A 19,481-nucleotide genomic window follows, 5' to 3' on the forward strand; every position below is an offset into this window, starting at 1 on the left:
TATGCAAAAAACAAAATTGAGGTCAACCGAGGTCAAAGGTCATGTAGGGGCTAATTTAAACTTTGCCCTATTGGGCTTAAACTTGATAGGTCAAAGGTCATCTGGGGTCAAACAGTATCGCTATCATGCCAGTGCACTCACAGCATCTGGGCTCTCACAGCCGCAGGTGCACTAGTACTACTAAAATAATAGCCGTTAGATGTGTGTCTGTGTGTCCGGCTATGCGTTCCGCCGCGCTTCGACGCATTGTTCCGATATTTCAGACATAGATGGGTACCGGGCGTGCGCTGTTTACCGGGTAGTTTTGAAGGTCATCGGAGGTCAAGGTCAAAGGTCAAAATTTCAAACTTTGTCCGATCGGGCCCAAACTTGGTGGGTGGGATCATTGATAGGAGGGGAATATAATGCGCGAAATAAAATCGAGGTCGACCGAGGTCAAAGGTCATTACTGAGGGGTCAAATTTCAATCTTTGTCCAATCGGGCTCAAATTGCCCAAGCAGCATGGTGAAAATTATGGGTGAATAGGTCATTCATTCATTCATTCCTGGAGCATTGCCAGAGACCACAAGGGACAATATTTTGCTTTCAAAGAAATACTGTAGTAGCTGGTATCGCTATCATGCCAGTGCACTCACAGCATCTGGGCTCTCACAGCCGCAGGTGCACTAGTACTACTAAAATAATAGCCGTTAGATGTGTGTCCGATCGGGCCCAAACTTGGTGGGTGGGATCATTGATAGGAGGGGAATATAATGCGCGAAATAAAATCGAGGTCGACCGAGGTCAAAGGTCATTACTGAGGGGTCAAATTTCAATCTTTGTCCAATCGGGCTCAAACTTGGTGGGTCGAAACCTTTGTATGAGGGGAGCATGAAAAACATTATATGGAGGTCATCCGAGGTTAAAGGTCAAAGGTCATGGATTTCAAACTTTGTCCTATCGGGCTCAAACTTGGTGGGTGGAATCCTTGATATGAGGGGAATATATGCGCAAAACAAAATTGAGGTCAAAGGTCATCTAGGGGCTACATTTAAAGTTTGCCCTATTGTGCTTAAACTTAATATGAGGGAGCATGAAAAAGTTACATCGAGGTCATCCAAGTTCAAAGGTCATCTGGGGTCAAAAAGTATCTCTATCATGCAGCTGGTGCCGCCAGTGCTCTCACAGCATCAGGGCTCTCACAGCTGCAGGTGCACTAGTATTCTAAATACATTGTACATACTGTATGATATTTTGTAAATATTGTGTATCGTAATGTATTTTGTTGAGCTATAAGTATAACATGTATACAATGAGGGCCTGCTTGAAAAGCAGTATAACCCTCAATAAAGAAAGAATAAATAAATAAATAAATTGGCCCATTGCTCAGAATAGCAATTTGGCAAAAATATCAAGGACAAAAACTTTGCAAAAGTATCCATATCTTGAAGAGTAACGAGGCTATTCATATAATTTGGTATTATATATATCTTACTGTCCAGTGCTCACATTTTTATTCCAATCATGAAATGTCATAATATATGACTTGTTCCTGGTTTTGTCAGAACGGGTCACACATGATCAAACTGTCACATATGGTCACTGATCAAATCTAAGCAGTTTGTCAAACAAATGTTGTACAGAATATTTTTGCTTCATCGCATTACTCTATTTTGCTGTTCATTTTCTGTTCTTCAGGTAACAGCAAGGATGAGCACCAGCCCATTAAATATTACCAACAAGTAAACCAATCATGAAAGCCAAGTACAGAATGCCGGGAAGTCAAATTAGGTAGGTTGCTATTCATGAACCCCACCAGAGGGCAGCCAATGCACCCCTGGCTATTATGTGCTACGTTCCTTACATTTAAATTTGTTCACAATTTCTGCAGTTTCCAAGAAGTTAAGGACATTTTGATGTTTAGGCCAAAAAACAAAAACAAGTTTGTTCCCGTAGCGCGCATTTTCTTTTCATTACCGTCATATTGTGAAGTACCAAATAGCAAACGTTTTAGTTTGATACCTTTCAAAAATATTTGTAGCGATAACCCATGACTTGATTTTGGCTGAGTAAGATGTATTTTTACTCAAAAGGGTACAGTGATTCGTGATATTTTTCACATTTCTTGTCCGCCAATTTGACCTCCTAGCTTACTGAATAAATACCACGGTTTACCAAATTTTTCCGATCTTAATTTGAAATGGTCTATTAAAAGTAAAGACTATCGATATATTGAAAATAATCAATAAATCAACTCTCCAATAATATCAATATCGCTGATATCACTTTCTTAAGGGCTGGGGTATGAACGTTTGGACAGTATTTATTTTGGGACATTAGAGCACATCAGACATATCGAATTACATTCTGAATACGAAGAATGTCATTCTGATATCAAATAATTTTGATTTTTGAAATTCACAATTTGATACACATTTTATGGCAAATCATTAAAAATTGATATTCTTGATATTCAACAGTACTTGAAGTAAACTTTATAAATCTGATGATTTATACTTAAAGTGTATGTAGGTGGGATGAAAAGCCGATGATCAATTGAAAATTTTGACCTTTCGTATTGAAGATATGGATTTTTTCCCAAAACACCAAAAAAAATAGGTCTTTTTGGGAAAAAATCCATATCTTCAATATGAAAGGTCAAAATTTTCAACTGACCGTCGGCTTTTCCTCCCCGCTACATACACTTTAAGAAATATATCATTAGATTTATATAATTTACTTCGAGGACTGTTATATATCAAAATTTGAAAAATATCAAATTTTTATAATTTGTCATAAAATTTGTATTATATTGTGATTTTTAAAAATGAAAATTATTTGATATCAGAAAGACATGCTTCGTATTCAGAATGCAATTCGATAGGTCTGAGGTGTTCTCATGTCCCACAAAAAATACTGTCGAAACGTAATAAACTCTCATTTTGGATCCCTTAAGAAAATCGATATATCCAAGTTATTGATAATGAAAAAAAAAGTTTTGAAAAATCTGGAAAAGGACTGAAACTGAGCTCATAAGTCACTGGAAGGTGGCCGGCACATTTGTGAGTCCAAATGACAGGCTGGGTTAATTTACGGATGAATGTAGATTGTAGAAGATATGAGTAAAATAGGATTTATAGATTTTGATCAATATTGAGTGGATAATATATATTTTTTAAACCCTGACATTGACTGTCCTTTAAATTGTAACAAATCATGCAAAATTGCACGTTTTATTTAAATTTTCTTCAAATTGCAAAAATATTATAATTTGCCAGTTAGTCTTAAAGCCATATTATAACATTTGCTGAGGAAGACGCCCTCACTGAATTTTTAAAATTCCTTTTATACACGATTAAATTGTACTTTATTAAACCAATATACCCTGCAAAAATCAAGACTCTAGGTGCTGTAGTTTTGTCAAAATCCGAGATTTTGAATAAAATGCCGGATTTGGCGCTTTATTATTATGATGGAATTATTAGTCGAATGCATACACAATGTTCATAACACACAGTACGTACATGGCGTGCAGGACGGTGATATACACAACAAAGGGTCGTACCACAACATGACCGAAGGAGTGGTACGTATTGGCGACATGTGCACTGGTAGTAAATTCAAATTTTCTTTGCTTTGCCGTAATTGTTCGGCTCAAAAATAAAAGGGATATACATGTATCTGACAGTAAAAGCTAACATTTTATGGCAAAGAAATGCTAATCTATTTTGTTTGAAAATGTTATAATATGGCTTTAACTAAAGGATTATGATTTAGCCATTTCATTTGGCAAAACAGGATAATGTTTTGATTTTTTGAATCCGAAAAACTTAGTGCTGTATCTTTCTGGACTCGATAGTAGCTATTTTACGCATTAATATGTATCTGCCCTTGATTTCTGGTGTTATGTACAAACATATTCACAGTCGTACTCTCTCCTCCCTTCCTCCCCCTCTTCCCACAGATGATTTGGTAACACATTTTCATTTTTGTTTTCGGTTTCCTCACAGACTCCAAGCATCTGCATCTCAAATCACCAGGAAAATACTTCAACCCTTCAGATGCAGGTATTGCTTAAGATGGTGGCCACATTTTGAAAGGTATAGGAGGCATGTACGAAGACATTGCAAATGGAGAAGTAGACTTTCTACAGTGGGTAAATGTATCAAACTATGCCCAGGTCAAAATGAAGGGCAACTTACTCATGCTGTAGGAGTCCAAGGAAGCCAAAATGAAGGGCCACTAACTCATGCTGTAGGAGTCCAAGGAAGCCAAAATGAAGGGCCACTAACTCATGCTGTAGGAGTCCAAGGAAGCCAAAATGAAAGGCCACTAACTCATGCTGTAGGAGCCAAAGGAAGCCAAAATGAAAGGCAACTAACTCATGCTGTAGGAGTCAAAGGAAGCCAAAATGAAGGGCCACTAACTCATGCTGTAGGAGTCCAAGGAAGCCAAAATGAAGGGCCACTAACTCATGCTGTAGGAGTCCAAGGAAGCCAAAATGAAGGGCCACTAACTCATGCTGTAGGAGTCCAAGGAAGCCAAAATGAAGGGCCACTAACTCATGCTGTAGGAGTCCAAGGAAGCCAAAATGAAGGGCCACTAACTCATGCTGTAGGAGTCCAAGGAAGCCAAAATGAAGGGCCACTAACTCATGCTGTAGGAGTCAAAGGAAGCCAAAATGAAGGGCCACTAACTCATGCTGTAGGAGCCAAAGGAAGCCAAAATGAAAGGCAACTAACTCATGCTGTCGGAGTCAAAGGAAGCCAAAATGAAGGGCAACTAACTCATGCTGTAGGAGTCGGAGTCAAAGGAAAACAAACTGTTCCAGGAAATCAGATCCAAGAAACAACAGATGAAACGTCCGAAATTCCTTTTAAAATAAGGTATGAGTGCAATAAATGCAAGAAGCGTTTCTTGATGCTCTCAGAGTTGCATTATCACATCTCGGATGCTCACAATGATGGAACTCATCAACTAATTGAATTCCAACCAAAATGTGATCATTGCAACAAGTTTTTTCCAACAATAGCAGATGTTGTCAGACATTTGGATAGTCAACATTCACTGCTCCAGTGGATATGTAGAACATGTGGAATGGGCTATGAAACGAAAAAAGACCTATCGGATCACAAAGTAATAGATAAAGTTATAGATAAAGTTAGCGGTACTCCTAATTCATCACGGTGGTATCGTCACAGGCTGGTATCAATTGAGTGTGATGCATGTAGGCAGCGCTTTCTTTCACTTATGAAGTTCCATAGCCACAAATGCAACTGGCTGGATACCAGGAAAGGTTTGTTAGTACTGTGTGCCTTCATTGAATCTGGGAGAAATAACAACACGCTACGCTATTATTGTTGCGAGATGCTTTTTACAACGGCATCAGATTTCGCAAGACATAGGATGATGCAGCATCCACCGTTCAGCTGCAGTATATGTGGCATGGGTTTTGAATCAAACGACACCCTAGAGGAACATGGAAAAACGCATGCAATTGTAGAGGAAGCAAGCGACACACGTCAGTCTGGTACAAAAAACAAAGTGGTAAAGCGTACTTCTCAATATGCTAGGCGTGGTTTTAAGCGTGTTTTTAAGTGTGCTGTGTGTGACAAATATGAGCTGAACAAACAGGATCTCATTAAGCACATGCAACTACATGGTAAATATTGGTGTCATCTGTGCAACAAGAAATTATCGAGCGAAAGTGTTCTTAACAACCATTTGGCTACAATTCACCCCAAAGTTAAGGTTAAATTTAAGTGTGGTCAGTGCAGCCTGCTTTTCAAAAGCAAAGAGGAATGTATCGGACATGTGAAAAACCATGAGACCAACAATGCTTCTTTAAGCAACAATGCTTCTTCAAGCAACAACGCTTCTTCAAGCAACAATGCTTCTTCAAGCAACAATGATTCTTCAAGCAACAATGATTCTTCAAGCAACAATGCTTCTACAAGCAACAATGCCTCTTCAAGCAATAATGCCTCTTCAAGCAATAATGCCTCTTCAAGCAACAATGCTGCTTCAAGCAACAATGCACCTTTAAGCAACAATGCTGCTTCAAGCAACAATGCTTCTTCAAGCAACAATGCTTCTTCAAGCAACAATGCTTCTTCAAGCAACAATGCTTCTTTAAGCAATAATGCTTCTTTAAGCAATAATGCTTCTTCAAGCAACAATGCTTCTTCAAGCAACAATGCTTCTTCAAGCAACAATGCTTCTTCAAGCAACAATGCATCTTTAAGCAACAATGCTTCTTCAAGCAACAATGCATCTTTAAGCAACAATGCTACTTCAAGCAACAATGAGGAGAGTAGAAAAAGTCCTTATAAACCTTTAGTGCCAAAATTTCAGTGTGGTTTTTGTAGCAGCATTTTCAAAAGCAAACAGGATCTTCAAAATCATACCCCGATTCACTCCCAACATTGGTCAACTTGGTGTGGTCATTGTCAAACTTTTATACGCAACCAAGATAGCAGCTGCCATGCTCTAAGCCACTTGCAAAAACCAAAACCATTTGTGAGCAACACGGTATCATCAAGCAACAAAGACAATTTTGTAAGCCACTTTCCAAAACCAAAACCATTTGTGAGCAACACGGTATCATCAAGCAACAAAGACGAATTTGTAAGCCACTTTCAAAAACAAAAACCAAGTGTGATCAACACGGTATCATCAAGCAACAAAGATGATTTTGTAAGCCACTTACAAAAGCAAAAACAAGTTGTGAGCAACACGCTATCATCAAGCAACAAAGATGATTTTGTAAGCCACTTGCAAAAGCAAAAACAAGTTGTGAGCAACACGGTATCATCAAGCAACAAAGATGATTTTGTAAGCCACTTGCAAAAGCAAAAACAAGTTGTGAGCAACAAGGTATCATCAAGCAACAAAGATGATTTTGTAAGCCACTTGCAAAAGCAAAAACAAGTTGTGAGCAACACGGTATCATCAAGCAACAAAGATGATTTTCTAAGCCACTTGCAAAAGCAAAAACAAGTTGTGAGCAACACGGTGTCATCAAGCAACCACAAAGATTTTGTAAGCCACTTGCAAAAGCAAAAACCATGCGTCAGCAAGAACGATTTTGTAAGCCATTTGCAAAAGCAAAAATCATGCGTGAACAACAAGGTATCATCAAGCAACAAAGATGATCGTCCTCTTGTATATGGCAAATCAATGAAGGTGACAGTGTGTTTGGTTTGTGCTAAGGGTTTTCCTACAGAAGAAGATTTTCTTAACCACACCCATCTCGAAGACAAAACCCGGGAATCGTGTCTTAGTAAACAAGATCAAACAAGCACAACAGACAGTAATGATGATACTAAAAACAATCCTGATAAACGTTACTTGGGCAGCAAACTGGTCATTCATGTATGTTTGGTCTGTGGTGAGGGGTTTTCTAACCAAGAGGATTCTCTTGACCACAGCAAAACTTGTCTACACAAAGACATAACAGGAGAGCCATGTTTGAGTACAACAAACAAGGATGATGATATTGGTCCTGATGAGGCAGTGCCAGCACGCAACGTACCAAAAAAACATGTATGTTTGTTTTGTGATGAAGGTTTTTCGAGCCAAGATGATCTTGTTAACCATAGAAAAACACATTGCAAGTGCATCGTAATTCAAAATGATGCAAGACAAGCATATATCCCGATATTTATGTATCATAGTCTAAAAGGTATTCAGAAAAAGAAGTGGCCCAAGAAGAAACAATTTCATGAATGCGGCAAATGTAATCAGAAATTCAAATCTTTCAAATTGTTGAATCGGCATCAGTATGAGTTTAAGCATCATGAATATGTAACGTGCATGTACTGCGACAAGAAGTTCCCACGGAAATTCCATCTGAAACTGCATATGAAAGTGCATGGCGGCGCGACTCCGTTTCAATGTATACAGTGCGGAGACAATTTCTCGTCCAGAGATGAGCTGACACAACATCGGACGAGTCACGTTGATGATACGGTAGCTCTGAAATGTCACCATTGTTGTAGAACATATGGAAGTCGCGAAAAGTTACTGAAGCACTTGCGTCAAATACGCAATGATGAGAAGCATCCGAAACGTGATAAATGTAAATGTGATGAATGTGGCAAACGATTTCCATCACAGTATAGCATGGATATTCATACACGGGAAGAGCATACAGGTGGAAGCATATTTAAGTGTACCAAATGTAGAAAGAAGTTTTTGGAAGAAAGTGATCGAAGCCAGCATCTGAAAAAAGATTGTACAAGTTTTAAATGTCAGGAATGTGATATATATTTCCGAAGGAGGGACTCTATGGATGTCCACATGATGAAAATGCATTCAAAAGAGAAGCCTTATTTATGTCCTGTATGTGGTAAACGTATTTCCTCACATTCTGGACTCAAATCGCACATTAGAACCCATGACGGAAAGAAAGACTATTTGTGTACTTTGTGTGGCAAGGGCTTTGTGCATAGGTATTCATTGATGTCGCACATAAAGCACAACCACAAAGATGAAAAAGATGAGCCTTATTTATGTCCTACATGTGGCAAACATTTTGTCTCAAAGTCTGTATTCACATCGCACATGAAAACCCATGACGAGAAGGAAGAGTTTACGTGTCATGTATGCGGCAAAAGCTTTGAACGTAGGTATTCGTTGATGTCGCATGAAACATACCCACAAAGATGACAGCAAAAAATAGATGAGACTAATTTAGTTGTATGATTATATTTAAAGACAGAATTGAAAGGACTAGTTTGCGTCTGACGTCTGTGTCAATCAAACTCCCAATGACCCTTGATTGGGCAATAGCGTGTAAAAGGAAGATCGATTCGTCTGGTGCAGATCGGAGAAAAGGAATCGCAAAAATTGGCAAAAAATTACGTCCTTTTACAAGGCAAAATGCAACTTTTACTAAGCATTGTTGAAATGGTGCCTTCGGGAAAGAAAGTTTCCTACCATAAAGACAGAACTTTTGAGATGGTTTGTATGTTTGAAGGTGCAAAATTAACCATAAGGCACCCTGTTTTACCGCCACACTTAGCGATCATCATCACAAAACTTGTAAACAAACAGTGCTTGAGTTTGAATGACAGCTGATGTCAAACTAGTCTTTTTGTCTTCAATTATAGCATGGTGCGTAATATGAATTGTGAAAGGCAAAATACCCACCAAAATGCCTGAAAAGGGCTGCCCCAATAGTATACCCTGGTCACTCGATCTAAGCAGAAATGGGGCAAAATTACAAATTGATCCTAGGGTAATTGATTATATGGTCCTCATGGCCAGATTCATAGCTGGCATAGCCCTAGCACATGCATATGTGTAAGCCATCAAATGTCAAATGATCACTTCTCTATCTTGTATTACATACATGTATGTGTATACAACATGACTAGTCAATGGTCACTGACCTTGTATTCCAAGAGGACTGTTACAATGTAATTGGTTGGTGTCTCAAGGGGGATTTGTGGTAAGCCATACCGTAAAAACTCGATAGTTAGCATATGTGCAGCTTACTATCAAGCACTTTTGAAAACATGAACCTGTACAAAGTCCAACGCTTTACGAACTGCACTACACACTGTTTACGCGCTGTATACGCGCGAGTTGTCACTTTGTACTTCAGAGTGGACAAACTGTAACTTGCTCAGTACCTACACTTCATTGTTGAATCCCCAGGTCTCTTGAATACTTGGTTGCAAAGTAACGAACCTTTTATTTATCCATTTTCTTATGTTATTTATCGTTTTGGGGTGTTTTTTTCTCCTCATTTTTGCCTATATCTCAGTTTCAATATTGCAGACTTTAGCCTGATTGCACAATTTGATTTAATGGTCCTTGACTACTGGATCGACAGCCTCATCCCCCATTTTTCTTCATCAAAATTGAGATTTTGGTATCGGAAGAAAGCTCATTTTTCTCATCATCCCAGTGAAATTTAATGCCCGCTATATTTTTCGTTTAAATGGTGTGAACAAAAACGTAGTGATTTCTGGTAACCACACCTAAAGTGTATACTATCCTATAAGGCATTGTTATACATGTTTTTGCTGCTTGTACCAAAAACCACTGGAGCAATACAACTCAAAATTTGAAACATTATTTTAATGGTAAGGCTCAATCTAAGATAAAAAAAGAACATAAAAAATCGGACCACATCTTGTCCTGAGTTTGATAGAATGGATTATTTCTGGCCATCCGTCATAAAGTTTGCGGGAAAACCTGTTTGTCTGAAGTGTCATTAGTCCAAAAAGGGTCAAATGGACAGCGTATGGCATTTTAGGATTAGGGCCTACAATCCTCGAAAAAAGTCTTCAAACATTTAAGCATCTTTAGGGAAAATGAATCCCCCGTACAATGTTGAGACGTGCAAATGTGTTCAGTGTGTTTCCAAAATGTCGCAATGTTGAATGATGGGGGGAGGCTGGGAAGGGAGGCTGGGAAGGGAAAATTGTTAATTGAAGGCCCAGCTTTCTTCCAATATTGAACATTTTTATCCACATTAGAAATACACATTTGATTTGATTTATTAAAGATGCCTAAAGTGTTCCAAGGACTTTTTTCGAGGATCATCAGTGGCGTACCGTGGCTTTATCAAAATTTTCCGCCCTTTTTTATTTACCAATTCTTTTTGCCGCCCCTTCTTCCGCCCCTCTTGGCCGCCCCTTCATTTTGGCCGCCCCCTGCTTTTACCCCGGGGGGCTGGCGCCCCCAAAGCCCCCCCCCCCAAAAAAAAATATGCGCATGATCATTGTAGGTTATTGTGAAGTTTAGGGTAACAACAACTCATATTTGGTAATTGGACTAATTGCCCTTTGGGCTATCGACATTTAACCAAAGTTCGGACCAAATTTGGTGTACATGGAGGACAAACCTTAACATCAATCAATAATGACCATAACAAATCATTCGTATTTTTGTAATAAGTTTATTGATAAATTTAATCTGAGCGGATACATTATTACAACATACAATATTATGATAAATACACATGGCTTGTACTAACTAGAATATATGAAAAATATATTTCAATTCATTCTTTATGATGATAATATGATTTAATTTTCACTTGATATTTATGATTTGTTAGCTTGTTCAAAATATTAAAAAGCCAACTATAGAGGATGTTTACTTACATGTATGCAAGTGTCAATTTGAAACTTGAACCTACCCACCTCAAGCCTCGGCATATTATCGACGTCTTGAGGTGGGTAGGGTCAAGCTTCAAATTGATGTCATTTTCAGCCATCTTGTGGGTGGGTGGGTGAGTGAAACCCAGTTATCAATATAATTCCATGCTACTGTGTCGATTACCCACAAGATGACAAATGCTGATGGCCTCTATAGACATGACCAGGGACAGGCGATTTGCGCGGAAAAAAATAGCAAATTGCGCGGAACTTTTTTTTTTCAGTGCAAATCATGTAGCGCGGAATTGCGCGGAAAGAAAGTTCCACGCAAATCGCCTGTCCCTGGACATGACCTTACAACTTCCACATAGGGAGTGTGAATTTCAAATAGGAGTTACCTGAATGGGTGACTCCATTTGAAATCTACACCCTGTGTGGTGGAGATTAAGGTAATTTCCCGTAGGGGTGTATGGATTTCAGCTTGAATAGCCCATTTAAACCTAGGGTACTGGATCTTGAGATTCAAGTGAATTACAAACTCATGAAAAGCGCTGTCAACAGTGCCAGCACCAAGGGGCATTTCCCCTCCCCCCCCCCATCAGAACAATAACCTCTGAAAATTCCATTATTTGTCATAAACATTGTCCAATTTATGAGATACTTTTAAGTTTTGTTTCCCTCTTAACAAATTGCACCCCTCATTCCAACCCCCATCAGAAAAAGCAAACTGATTCTGGTGCTGCCACTGTTTTAACAGGAAAATGATAAATATTGTTGCATGCATCATTAATTATTTTGACCATACATGCTTCGAGTGTTTTATACTCCAATTTGGACCTCTAGGGCACAACATCTTATTTGGTCCCACAGTACTATCGGCGCCGATAGGTACCGATGGCTCTTTCTATCATACCCTAAGCATTTGCATACTGCTTTTGTTTTTCATTTAAATGAAACACTACGCTAATATATTAATTATTATGCTTGATACAATATATTAATTATTATGCTTGATACAATTACATGTACATCACCAGGGTATGATAAAGAGTCATAGGTTCTTAAGCGGGCGCCGATAGTACTATTGGACCAAATAAGACGTGGTGCCAAAGTTATCAAGACTACAAAAAAAGAGCTGAATTCCTGCAACTCATTATCCAAATTAATTTGCTTGATTGAAGTAGATGATACAAAATATTTTAAAGGAGGAGTTCGTGATCCTAGCATCCTCTTTTTATGACATTTTTCAGTAGATATCCACGAAAAAAGCTTATTTCCAAAATTTCAGTTGATTCCGATTTTGCGTTTGCGAGTTATGCATGATTATGTGTATTACACTGCTCCATAGACAATGTGTTGTAATTTCGTTCTGGTGCACCAGAACGAATTTCAAATTTGGTGATATTTTTGCTAAACAAATTATAAATCTGCAAGAAATATTTGGTACATAAACATTATGTAGCCAGAGGTATCCAGTGGTGTAAAAATCTCAACTTTTTTTTGGAAAAGTGGGGGGATGAGGCTGTGGATCACGAAATGCCCCTTTAATGCCAAATAACATATTCTACATCTACACATAGTAAGTAGGTTTAGGTTACATGCATGTACATTAAAGTGGTCCCTTTGTGAAAAAAAAACACAATATGATAGAAAATGCTAGAATTTTACATGTTTTTGTAATACATGAATATATGTACAAAATATTAATAAATTTAGTAAATAAATAGATGACATATTGTCAGTGTCTTTTTTTGCAACAGCTGAAAGGAATATCCCATCATGCATTGCAGTGCACCAAAGAACCGCTTAAATAATAAGACCTATGGATAGTTTCACAATACTTTTGAGAGTCATATTTTTTCAAACAAGTCTCGGCACCCCTGATTAATTGAGCAATCAGAAGTTGCAATGAGGGATTTTGTGTACACTTCCAATGGCAAATGCATGGTTATATTTATGGTACTGCAAAGTATAAGGGGATACTCCTTTTTGTTGCTGTGGTCTTTCTTTTTGTCCACTGCAATAATTCATCAGACAGCACCATTATACAACGCATCGGTATACTGTATGGCGGGAAATGTTTTTGAGGATGAAATTGTGAATTTAGCAGTTAATTTCAGAACAATGAATTTGAAAGGCTGTAAAAATATCTTTGACCAGTTCCCCTGATTGGTTAATTACATAATAAAAGCATTTGAGTAACCAATGAAAAAGAGCTTTCAGATCTCTCACCAATTTTAAGCTTAATTCCCATCAGCCCTACTGACCAATCTTACCATATCTCTGATTGGCTCAACAGATGTTATAGCTCTCTTTGCAACCAATCAAAATAGTTCTTAGAGGCTGTTATATCAGCAGATAGTGCCCATGGGGTTAATATGTAGGTGTTTGAAATTGCAAATACAAGAAACCACAAAGCTGCTCAGAACAGTTGGGAAGTTGTGAAAATTAATATTGCAAAAATATCCTGCTATGCAGTTAATATATGTGACACGATCAGGGAAATAAGTCGGATGTCGCTAATATTTAATTTGAGATATTGGCAAAGAATGTGTTAAAATTCTTTTGTTTTATATTGTTTTCAGCAATTGATAAATTGACGTCACTTTGCAAAGAAAACTCGTATCAACATGGGGTTTTCAGTTTCTGAAAGCTCTAATTGTCCTCTTTAGAAACATATATGTAAACCTCATTTTCGACCAGGGTCGACATGTGACTCATTCCCCTTGATCATGTCACCAGGGCCCTGACACTCAGTTCAGAAGTGTGTTACTGCGTGGAAGTGGCCATTGACCCTGTAATCGCGTATCCTGGAACTACCGGCGCGTGAGGTGCACTTGTATCGCCCTATACGCGTTATTGATCGAGTTGGACGCTTGTGCTGGCGACGCGTTCATTAGCACCCCATGGCAGCGCCCATACGTGTGTCAATTTGTGATTCGCGGGATCTTTTTTTCAGGCTCTGTAGCGTGCAAATTTAGCTGGTGCGATTTTACAGTCTACTGTGTGATGTCACATATTTAATCTGTATTTCCAGGCACAGTCTACGGATAGCCATAGCAGGGATTTCAAATCATTTTGGGGGAGCTGCCCCTTTTCTCAAAACTCTGAAGTTGTGACCCCCATGTCAAAATTATCATCAAAATTATAAAGCATTAAGTGAAACATGTATGAAACGTGAGAGCGCCAGAAGGCCCTAAGTAGAAAAACGCCTGTATCATTACCTGATGTTTTTGTACTTTTGGCTCTGATCCCTTGATATGTGCTATATGCAACACTTTGTACTATTCCAGTTAAAAATCCATACACCTTATACGAAAGACGTGGCCTTAATCTCCCACAAGGGGTGTAGTTTCCAAATGGAGTCACCCATTTAGGTAACACCATTTGAAATTTACACTCCCTGTGTGGAAGATTAAGGTCATGTATTCCATACGGGGTATGCGGACACTAGAATAGCCCAGTATCGAAAGTGTACCACAGTTCAACTGAGCAAAAGTGTACAGCGGTGATACTACCATAAAGCCGATTATACATTTGAACCCTGTGATGACCAAAATTCACTGACAGAATTACCATTACAGAGGTTATAAAATATGTCGCTCAAATATCATTACAGCGAGCGATAATGTTGAGTACAAACTGTATATTGGTCATGTCCGTACAATAGTAAAAAGAAATACAAAATGTTCAAAGCAAGTGGAGACTTAAAGTGTTTCGCTAGATTTGATGCTATTCTGTGAGCTTGTCGAGTCCTTCCTAACCATCAGCTTACTACTGCTGCCTCTCTTTAGTGTCCCAGTGCTCCCCGCACTCCCTACTCGTGTCCTATTGGTTATTAACGGCATGAGACGGTCAGTGAAACGATGGTAGTTGCGCTCCAACTCCCGCTGGTATTCTCGTTGGTCCGGGGTTATGAGATTCTTGTTTTTCCTAAGAGCATCGCCACACCTGAGGACAAAGTTTTGTAACAATTAATTAACTAATTAAGTTAAAAATATTGGGGTTCATGCCTTGATAATATACCTTTATTTCCGTAATATTAAACAGTATTTTTGTCATAAAAATTGACATACACAACTCATGATTGTTTTTAACATTTATTTCTCTTATCTTTTAACAATTTTTGTCACATCATACAAAAATGTCATTTTCCGTGTTGTACCTTCCGATTCTGAGATTTTCTTCCGTTTCCCGTAAAATGGAAAACTTCGGACTCTATATTAAAGGTTTTTTGATGAAGATTGGCCCACAAATGACTGAAGCTTGACAACTTTTCAATCCGACATTGCAGCTGTTGTAACCTTATTGCTTTAATTAGTTGTTTTTTTACTTATTTTTCCTAATTTTTGGTAATGCCTTATTGATTGAGATGATGTTCAAAACAGCTAGCTGTTCAGCACACATCTTCTCAATCAGTACATAGAACATTGGTGTACTAGCCTTTCATAATCCTGGGGGGAAATACCATTCACAGGGGGTAATTGGAATGTTTGCCTTAGACAGCTGTGTAAACTATCAGCTTGTACGGGGGAGGGGGGGGGCAAGGGTCCTGACTGAAGGGTAAAATGCACCCCCCTCCCCTCCTTTTTTTGTAGTTATGTCACTGTGCTTAAGAAGTCTATCTACTGTATAATGTTAGTAATTTTCCAACTTAAAACGGAGTCCAAAGATGGGTTCGAATATACTTGTTCGGGTTAGTTTTTCTAGGAATGTTTTCCCTCCATTTTTTGCAAGCTTATTAAACCAAAAAACTGAACATCATTTTAAAGCATATAGGCCTAAACCAATCCTACAAAAACTTACTTTTTGGAGAAATCTTTGAAGCATAATCTTAGTTTGTTATGATGCTTGTCTAGAGGTTTGCTTCCATCCACTGTATCACCCAAGAACACCAGGGCTACTTCCATTGGACCCTAGAAAACAAGCAACAGGTTACATGTTATTATGATAGATGTCTAGAGGTTTGGTTCCATCCACTGTATCACCCAAGAACACCAGGGCTACTTCCATTGGGCCCTAGAAAACAAGCAACAGATTACATGTTATTATGATAGATGTCTAGAGGTTTGGTTCCATCCACTGTATCACCCAAGAACACCAGGGCTACTTCCATTGGACCCTAGAAAACAAGCAACAGATTACATGTTATTATGATAGATGTCTAGAGGTTTGGTTCCATCCACTGTATCACCCAAGAACACCAGGGCTACTTCCATTGGGCCCTAGAAAACAAGCAACAGATTACATGTTATTATGATAGATGTCTAGAGGTTTGGTTCCATCCACTGTATCACCCAAGAACACCAGGGCTACTTCCATTGGACCCTAGAAAACAAGCAACAGATTACATGTTATTATGATAGATGTCTAGAGGTTTGGTTCCATCCACTGTATCACCCAAGAACACCAGGGCTACTTCCATTGGACCCTAGAAAACAAGCAACAGGTTACATGTTATTATGACAGATAGACAGAGGGAGAGTGAAAAAGAGACTGTAGGAATAGAGGGAAAATTGCCCTTAGGCCAAGCGTATTGATGTGTGGTGATAAACTCACACTGTCACTGTTTGTTTTCGTGGAATAATTTTCAAATAATAATTTTTGCTTGACAAAACCAGTTTTTCCTTACTAATATTTCGACCATCACATTGGAAGACATCGTCAGATTTGAGCATCTGATCCACTTTCCTACGAAACTGACTTCCGTTTGTGTGTAGTCTCTATTCCAGACTTCTAACATTCACGAGAGCTTGTTTTAAACACTCAGCAGCCAATCTAAGACTGAATTTAAAAGACTAGTTTGCATCTGATGTCACTGTCAATCAAACTCCTTACCGCCCTTAACTGGCGCCTTCATTGGAGAAAGGAATCCCAGAAAATAGCAAAAAATTATGGTACTTTTACAAGGCAAAAAGTTACTTGACATAGTACTTTTAGGTAGACTTAAAGCCATATTGCAACATTTACAACAAAGATACCCTGCAAAAATCAAAACTTTAGGTGCCATAGTTATGTCAAAATCGATTTTGAATAAACCGTATTAATATGACGTTTTTTATTACGATGGAAATATTAGTTGAACGCGTATGCGATGTTCATAGCACAGAACGTACACGGTGTGCGGGATGGTCAAACACACACATCAAAGGATCCTACCGTATTACGACCGCCGGAGTAACACGCATTGGCGCTGGTAGTAAATTCCAATGTTCGGGTCAAAATTCAAAGGGGACATATCTGACAGTAAAAGCTAACATTTTATGGAAAAGAAATACTAATCTATTTTTATAGAAATATCACAGACCACCAGACCACTCTTGTCAACTTCCAGTATAGTCCCTGATGGACCTTTCGGGAGTGAAAACTACAAGGTACAATATGGCTTTAACTATTGAGATGGTTTGTATGTTTGGAGGTGCAAAATTAACCGAGTTTGATTGACAGGCGACATATACAAGTTGTTGAGAATACCACCAATTAACACCCACCTGGTTGACTGTAGTTCCTATACACCCTTGGAGCACCATCTGTAACATCTTGGCATCAGCAGGTTCAGTTAAGGTCGCGACCTCTAGCTCCTTTGTCTTCTTTTGGATGTCTTCAATGGCTACTTGTACTGGCGATAGCACAATCTGAAAATAGAGGTTGTGAAGTTGTCAGTGTTATGGATTTAATTCAAATGAGTCAAACTTAAAATCACTTGATGAAACAATGGAAGACCTTTACATAGACACCCTCGGTTGGCAATAGGTTGACGATGTGATAATTATGTGGGTGTAATGATTCTGTGCAGCTGTGTCCAAGTTAACCTTTTGACCATGTTTGATTTTGATCATGTAGGCCTATTTTAAGAGCAATCAATGTTCGATCCTATAAAACAGCATGGTAAGACGAAGGCGTATCAAAGTCATGCTGTGGTTGACAAAATGAAAATGATTACCCTACCTCAGTCTTCTCAATGACATTGACTCTTGTCTTGATGTACGGGAATGCATGGGAGGTTGTTAAGATCGTCTTTCTCTTATACTGCTCCTGTAGGTCTCCGTGTGCTCGGCCATCCTTGGTGAACGGTGTTGCATACATGAAACGTCCTGTGAAGGAAGGATGTGTATTCAAAACATTTAAAGTGTGTGGTCCAATTAAAAAAAAAAATGGTGGTGTTGTTTTTAAACACTTTGTCCCAGATTTACCATAGCGTTACACATGGCCAGTTCCAAGTAAGCACTTTTTCAACTCATCCACTTTTCCCCCTTAGTCCACTTTGTTACTTTTTACACACATTTATCACATGATAAAATAAGATAAATGCATTCGCCATATCAAGTTCCTGTTGTGGCACAGAACTTCTGCGCCAATAAAAGGATTAGGGATTAATCTAATGTGATAATCACAACCAGGCACATGTAGCTTCCACGAGTGCAGAGACAGAGAGAGAGAGCGCATCCAGGCTCAGTGCACCTTAAGGGCACACAACTATGAATCAACTGGCGTAACTACCTCTTTCTCTCTTTTTTTTTTTTAAGAAAAAAAAAAAAAGATCACTTTCCTCACAAGGAAGTGAGGATAACACTACTAAACAACTACTACTAACAACTGACTTGCAGAAACCAATCTAACAGCTTATGTGAATGAAGACACTGCTGGTTAGAACACTCAAAATAGGCAATGTGCCAACAGTCAATAACATCAACAGTTCAAGAGTCTTTTTGTCTGCAATGACAAACTGACATTCAACATGAATGTAAAATGGTTCAAAGTTCAAAGAAGTAAACGTCAGTTCCAGAGTTTTCTTTTAGAATTCCAAATGACATACGTAAATCAGTTCAAAGTTCAATGAAGTGACCATATAGGAGGACACCGATGATGGATTAATGTCATAGTACACAGTGACCTGTCCATTTAGTTTAACACATAGTCTTTCAGGTGCTCAGGAAGTTTGTGAGGGCGCGCGGAACGCCTTTGTGTAAGCAATGGTGGCATGATCTCAGGGCCAACCATACTAGCTTGGGGGATACTTTCACTAACCTCACTGCTGTTACCGGTACATGGATTAGACTGTGCAACCAAACCGGAGGTATTGCTGGAGCTATGACTGCTATCGCGCAAGGGATCGCGAGGATCTGACTCAGAACTGGGGTGCGAGTGATTAGCATTCCTGGGCAGGGGGTCACAAGTAGCAGGTGTGGACAACTCGCCAGGTATGAAAGGAGGCTCTGGGGGAGTACATTCAGTGACCACTTCAACAAACTCGGAATCCTCGGTGGGTGGAGACGACTTGGGAAAGGGACGAGAATCCAGGTCAGGATAATACTGGACCTTAAAGCACTCAGATTTCTTGATACGATAAGAAGTATTCCGAAGCTGAGAACCCACAAACTTGCGGA

At 38.9% G+C, this 19,481-nt stretch overlaps 2 protein-coding genes across 5 annotated transcripts in view; one reads left to right on the forward strand and one right to left on the reverse strand.

Annotated features, from left to right (window-relative positions):
* The first annotated feature begins 1,673 nt into the window (after positions 1–1,673).
* Positions 1,674–10,387, forward strand: LOC140140514 (uncharacterized). The gene is made up of 2 exons (XM_072162273.1): positions 1,674–1,771; positions 3,991–10,387. Exons 1-2 carry the CDS (start codon positions 1,734–1,736, stop codon positions 8,648–8,650), a joined length of 4,698 nt encoding a protein of 1,565 aa, XP_072018374.1. The 5' UTR covers positions 1,674–1,733; the 3' UTR covers positions 8,651–10,387.
* A 1,052-nt stretch (positions 10,388–11,439) lies between these two features.
* Positions 11,440–19,481, reverse strand: part of LOC140141197 (dedicator of cytokinesis protein 7-like) — an 85,413-nt gene continuing 77,371 nt past the window's right edge. For 2 of the 4 annotated variants that reach the window (XM_072162997.1, XM_072162996.1), the window contains 4 exons: positions 18,043–18,188; positions 17,586–17,729; positions 15,901–16,010; positions 11,440–15,045 (listed from right to left, as the gene is read on the reverse strand). In XM_072162997.1, coding sequence (XP_072019098.1) covers positions 14,802–15,045; positions 15,901–16,010; positions 17,586–17,729; positions 18,043–18,188 — 644 coding nt within the window. In that variant the 3' untranslated portion in view covers positions 11,440–14,801. Of the gene's footprint in view, positions 15,046–15,900; positions 16,011–16,033; positions 16,526–17,585; positions 17,730–18,042; positions 18,189–19,481 lie in introns of those variants that run through there. The other 2 variants (XM_072162999.1, XM_072162998.1) reach the window with 2 other exon arrangements.

This window comes from Amphiura filiformis, chromosome 19 (assembly GCF_039555335.1).
Source record: "Amphiura filiformis chromosome 19, Afil_fr2py, whole genome shotgun sequence".
Classification (NCBI taxonomy): Eukaryota; Metazoa; Echinodermata; class Ophiuroidea; order Amphilepidida; family Amphiuridae; genus Amphiura; species Amphiura filiformis.

Coding starts and splice junctions, on each gene's coding strand:
- LOC140140514 (XM_072162273.1), top strand. CDS start 1,734: ATGAAAGCCAAGTACAGAATGCCGGGAAGTCAAATTAG. Junction 1,772..3,990: donor ATGCCGGGAAGTCAAATTAG/GTAGGTTGCTAT, acceptor GTTTCCTCACAG/ACTCCAAGCATCTGCATCTC.